This window comes from Ammospiza nelsoni, chromosome 13 (genome assembly GCF_027579445.1).
Source record: "Ammospiza nelsoni isolate bAmmNel1 chromosome 13, bAmmNel1.pri, whole genome shotgun sequence".
In the NCBI taxonomy this organism is placed as follows: domain Eukaryota; kingdom Metazoa; phylum Chordata; class Aves; order Passeriformes; family Passerellidae; genus Ammospiza; species Ammospiza nelsoni.
The window spans coordinates 5,900,170-5,906,169 of NC_080645.1; the positions used below are offsets into that span (position 1 = coordinate 5,900,170).

Consider the following 6,000-nt stretch of genomic DNA (forward strand, 5'->3'; position numbering starts at 1 on the left):
CTCCTGCATATGCTGGTGAAGTCCAAGTTTTGTCTGCATGGATACCAGAGAATTTGGTTGTAGTCTCTGTATTGTGTGGGATATCTCATCATGGAGTAGCTCAGGCACTGTGTGACAGTATGGAGGAGTCCAGAGAAGGATCATCTCCAGAGACTCCGGGTTTTATTTTCATTATTGCCATGCAAACTCATCTTGGGTGAAGGTTCATTCTGAGTTTCTGGACCATTTTAAGGCTTCTAAACCATCCTCTTTTCTATCAGAACATCTGCAGTTGGAGACTTTCCTAGTGAGATCTCTCACATCCCAAAATGCCCATCCCCAGCTCCCAGCAGTGTGGCTGTTGCTCCACACAAGAAATCTGGAAAGCACTTTCTCCTAAGATAAGGAAAAGGTGCTTTCTAGAATTCTTCAGTCTTGGGGTTCTTCACCTACAGAGCTCCAGCAGGGGAACTTAAACCAAATTTTGAGACCTGCTGGATTTATAGGGGACAGGGAAAGAGTCAGTCCCTCTACAAGGTTGAAGTACAGGGACTGGAACACAGCTATAGTCTCCGTGGGGATATTAACAGCTGTGGTAGTGACTGCTTGGATCAGTGGGTAGAAACAACTACTGTAGCAGAGCAGTCCCAATTTTGTCATCTTTCCAGGGAAGTAAAAGTGAATGGTCCTTTCTGGTCCCGCTATGAGGCTGACCTTGGAGGCCAGAAGATTCCCTTCCAGGCCTGACCTTCTGGGCTCTGCTCAGTGACTCCTCCCTCCTGTGTTTGCAGGTGGTCGAGCCAGTCCCAGAAACGGATCACATTGAGGTGGAGGGTAGCACCCAGGAGGCCGAGGTGTGCCTCAGTGCTTCTGTGGCCTACACCCAGCTGAAGACGAACACCATCGTGGTTCAGTTCAAGGACACCTTGCCCTTCCACACAAGGACAGCCACGTGAGTGCTGGAGGCCAGGCACAGCTCCTCCTGGGAGCAGGAGCTGCCTTTGCCCAGGGCTGGCCCAGTGCCTGCTTGCCAGAACTCTGCAAGGCCAAGCAGGAGATGGTGTCAGGAGAGCCTCAGTGCTGCCAGACCTTTCTGCTGAGAGCAGCCATGGGTTTGCTCTCACTGCATGTCACCTGTCCTCATCTGCTCAGGAATAAGTTTGCAGTCAAACCAAGACCTAAAGTCCAGAGGAAGCCCCTTAGCTTCCATGTCCTGGGCACCATGTTGGCCCTTTCCTCTTAAAGATCCAGACTTGGAAATACTGTTTAGGGCCACCCAGGACAGCAGTCTGAGCAGCAGGGTTGCCTGAGGAAGAAGGTGCTCCTCAGCAGAAAGTGATACCAGGAATTCCTCAGGCAATGTTACTGTACTATTTGCTTTATATTTATTGGACATTTTTTTTCATTCCTCCTTCTTGCTTTTCAGTTTCAGAATTCACAACACAGGGAAGGTACCTCTGGAATACTACTGGGAGGAACCTGCAGCTAGTAAACCAGTGAAGAAGGGATACTCAGTCACTCTGATGCGTAAGGGCATTTCACCCCAAAACATGAATTGCTTTTTCATCCTTGTCCACACGTCCACTTTCATCAGCATCTTCCCAGCCGCAGCTGGAGAGTTTTCTCCTTGTCCCTCTCTGCCTTTCAGCCTTTTCTCTTCTTGCTCTGCCCCTTCTGCTCTGCAAAGGAGCTGAGCCAGGCTCTGGGGAGAGCCACATGCTGGGTCAGAACTGGGAAGGGGGACATCAGGTCATCTCTTTGAGAAGTCTGAGACTGGGAAAAGCAGTAGTATAACGAGTGACCTGCCCTGGAGCCACTGTCTGTGTGCAGTTCCTCACTCTGCAAAGTCACTGTCTAAAAGCAACTCTCCTGCTTTGGCACAGGAATGTGTGCTGCAGGCAGAGACCCTGCTCCTAGACACTTTCCTGCTAGAATAAAGGACTTGGCCAGAGATGCTCCAAGTGCATCCCAGCTCTCTTCCACCTACATGCAGCAGGAGGCGGAGTTGCTGGGAACACAGGTCTTTGAAAGCTGTTCTCTTGCTCCCTTGCAGGTCGGCTCCTCTCCTCTAAAATTATAAAGCATCGCAGAAAGCTGCTGCGTCGTTACTGGCGGCGGCTGGCCCGTCCTCCTAAAGTGCGGTGGCCTGACAAGCAGCAGCAGCATTCCAAATGGTGGCAGCAGCAGCAGGATTCCAAGCAGCAGCAGCAGCAGCAAGGTTCCAAGCAGCAGCAGCAGCAGCAAGGTTCCAAGCAGCAGCAGCAGCAAGGTTCCAAGCAGCAGCAGCAGGATTCCAAGCAGCAGCAGCAAGGTTCCAAGCAGCAGCAGCAGGATTCCAAGCAGCAGGATTCCAAGCAGCAGCAGCAGCAGGATTCCAAGCAGCAGCAGCAGCAAGGTTCCAAGCAGCAGCAGCAGGGTTCCAAGCAGCAGCAGCAGGATTCCAAGCAGCAGCAGCCTTCTAAGCAGCAGCAGCTTTCTGAGAAGGAGCAGCTGGATTCCAAGCAGAAGAAGAGTTCCAAGAAGCAGAGCCGCTCCAAGGAACAGCACCTCCCTGAGCAGCAGCAGCCCGAGGAGCAGCAGCCCGAGCAGCAGCCTGAGCAGCAGCAGCCCGAGGAGCAGCAGCCCGAGCAGCCAGCCCCTTCCAAGAAGAAGAAAAAGACAAAGCACATCTCTCTGCAGCATAGCAGTTCCTCCATGGAAATCTTCCCAGATCTGACCGATGAAACACCGGCAGCACTGTTCTCCATCGACCCCTACCGCGGCACCCTCGCTCCTGGCCAGATGCAGACCTTCCACGTGCGCTTCTTCCCGAAGGCTGTGGGCAGGTTTAAGACCATCATGGTGTGCAGGTGGGAAACGTCTCCACCAACTCACGCTACCCATGGGTGTCACTGAATCACAGGGTGGGACAGAGTGGAAGGGACCACAGTAGGTCATCTGGTCCCACTTCCCTGCTCAGGTGGGGTCGTCGCTGAGCACAGGGTTGTGTCCAGAGGGCTCTGGAATAATTCCAGTGAGGGACACTCCACACTCTCTCTGGGCAAGCTGTCACCTACACAGGAAAGAAGTTCTTCCTTAAGTTCAGGTGGAATTTCCTGTTCAGGTTCTGCCATTGTCTCTTGTCCTATTGCTGGGCATCACCAAGCACAGCCTGGTTCATCCCCCCTAACACCCTCCCTTCAGTCCCTCTGACTGGGATGGGGAGGGGGGCATGGAGTCAGGCAGCCCCAGAGAGGCAGCAGAAACACCCACAGGAGCACAGAAAGATCTGTGGAAGGCCAGATCATCTGGCCTTGGAAGGGAGGCACTGGGAAAAGACACCGTATGAAACATCACACTCCCGGAAGGTTGCAAAATGTGGAATGAGAGATCTGGGCACCAGCCAGTACCTAGCTCTGGTTCCTTTGGGGACAAGCAAGGCCTGCTTCTCTACATGGAACCCTGTGTGCTGTAGGTGGTTCCCAGGCACTGAACAGGTCATTGTCCTGCCCTTGCATCTCTGTGCAGTGAGTGCAGTTATTTAATGTGCTGCTCACTGCTTGCACAGAGAGAGGATGCAACACTGTGTGCTTTGCAAGCAGGCAGAAAAGCAGGTGGCTGGAAATGTTCCTCTGGCTAACACCAGTCCCCTTCTTCCTAGGATTCCTAAGCTGAGGCCAAGTCAGAAGAAGGTGCGGCTGATTTTGAGAGGCAGGGCCCGGGACAAGAAGAAGATGAGGTTTGGTAAACCCAAACGCTCGGCGTTACGGCAGGCAGAGGAGAGCCCGAAGCCCAAGAAGAGGGTGCACTGGAAACTGCCCCCTGAGTGAGAGCGTTTGTGTCAGCTGGAGCCTCCACAGGAGCCAGCAGCACCGTGCCTTCTGCTGCTGGTGGTCTCCCACCCTTCACCAGAGACCTCCGCAGCTACCCTTCCAGTGAACACCTCTAGCTTATCTTTTAGTTACCTAAGTTAATTCACTAACTGTTGTTTAATTGTTGATTAAACAACTGGCAATAAACCGTTAGTTGTCAGCTTGTCTTGGTTGGAAAGACAGGTGTCTGCAGGACCTCTCTGGAATGGAGAATGTGACCCCCTTCCCTCCAAATTATTGTAACTGAAATTAAGGGGCTTTCAGGCAAAGATATGGGAAAAGGAGTAGCAGTTCTTCACTAGCATGTAAGGCAAACAAAAACAACACTGGCAGCAACAACAAACAGAACCAGATACCCAACCACAGCCTTCCCTCAGCTGCAGGCACTTCCCCTTTGCTGTAGTTCTGGTCACAGCTGGGCAGGGAAGGGAGGCAGCTAATGAATAAAGCTGAAGAAATTTTAATTAAGCTACACCAAGGAATATGCTGGAGAGCTCAAGCACTGTGTGATCAATTCAGAAGAACTTATTGCTGTGAGGGAGTCTATAAAGGAATCAAACAGAGACTGAACAATGCTCAGTGTTTGTTAAAAGGTAAATAAGAAAGTGATGAGAAAACACCCTGGTGAGGGAAGAGCCCTAGCCCTTAGACCCTTTCAAAATATGCAAATAAATTACACTGAGTTCCCCAGAATACAGAGGTGGAAATACCTTCTTGTAATAGTTGATCACCTCACCCACGGGGTAGAAGCCTTTCCTACCTCAACTGCAACTGCCTCCAAAGTGGCTAAGATGCTATTAGAACAAACCATTCCCAGATATGGGATAGTGAAAGAATAGATTCAGATAAGGGAACACACTTGAGAAATTTTACACTCTATATGTGTTGAATTAGACATAAATTGGAGATTTCATACCCCGTGGCACCCTCAAGGCTCTGGATGTGTGCAGAGAATGAATGCTATCCTTAAGAACCATATTACCAAATTAATGGTTGAAAGCAGATTAGCATTATTAGAGATCAGAACTGCTCCAAGAAAGGGCAGAGGAGTTTCTCCCAATGAAATGTTACTTGGGTTACCTTATCTGGGAAGGGAGGAGGGGTTGCCAATGGCTGAAACTAATGACTCAGCTCTCAGAAATTATTTGCAGGCAATTGTACTCTCTCTCATGGATCTTAGAAGAAAAGAGTTGTTACCCCAAACATCACCTCTAGACTTTCACATACACCAGGTAAAACCAGGAGATTGGGTTCTAATAAATTTGGACTGATGATGCCTTAACAGCAGCATGGGAAGGTCCCTTTCAGGTACTTTTAACAACTGAAACAATTACCAGGACTGCAGAAAAGCTCTTACGCCTCTCAAGTCAAAGGGCCAGTGGAAGCTCCTCCCCAAACTTGGACAGTGGTACAAGGAAGTGACCCTTAAAAGTTAATCTTCAAAAGATGATTTAATAGTGAACAGTCAAGGGCAAGACTGGAGTGACCTCTGTATTTGCCACCTGAGAGCCTTTTGCTCCTCTGTGGGCTGCAACCCCTTGGGCGTTGAGCAGTGGGAATATAAGGCAAACCAGACTTTGACAAAAGAGGAATAGGAGATTATGTTCTAAGCCTCTGCAAATTGCTGGATGGAGTATCATGGCTTCTATGCTTCACATCTACCTCCCTGCAGTGTGCTGTTCTAGTGCACAGAGCTCAGGAAGCAGGTATGGATACTGAGGAAGGGAACCTTTGGTGCTACAGTCACCATCTGAGGTTTGCATCATCCCAGCAAGCACGGATGGAACTGCTGATGGCAGACACTGCACACAAGCGTATCTACATCCTGCTTTGCTTGAGTTGGAGGAGGACTATGGACAGCAACCAGAACTGACAAATCAGGAACTTTTAAATAGACTGAATTTAACATGGACCTCAGAAAAGACTGATTAATCTTATTTATAACTGCTTCACAAAAGGAGCCAGTTAGTGCTGACCAGACAGGGTAATTAAATCAAGGGGTTCAGCAATAAAAGGATAATAAAAGGAAAGGGTGGATTGTGAGAGATGAGGTGACATTTTGCTGAAGCCAGAAGGTTCTTAGGTTAAAGAATGAAAGGTGTTGGTTCTATGTGGTGTTGTTTGGATTTGTTCTGGTTGGTTTGTTGAGTGTTTGTGAGCTGGGAGAGGG

The 6,000-nt window shown here is 49.7% G+C and overlaps 1 protein-coding gene across 1 annotated transcript in view; it reads left to right on the top strand.

Annotated features, from left to right (window-relative positions):
• Nucleotides 1-3,788, top strand: part of LOC132079268 (hydrocephalus-inducing protein homolog) — a 60,723-nt gene extending 56,935 nt beyond the window's left edge. Inside the window, exons 61-64 of the mRNA XM_059481770.1 lie at nucleotides 771-931; nucleotides 1,406-1,506; nucleotides 2,690-2,828; nucleotides 3,620-3,788. Coding sequence (XP_059337753.1) covers nucleotides 771-931; nucleotides 1,406-1,506; nucleotides 2,690-2,828; nucleotides 3,620-3,788 — 570 coding nt within the window. The remainder of the gene's footprint in view (nucleotides 1-770; nucleotides 932-1,405; nucleotides 1,507-2,689; nucleotides 2,829-3,619) is intronic.
• Nucleotides 3,789-6,000: the final 2,212 nt, after the last annotated feature.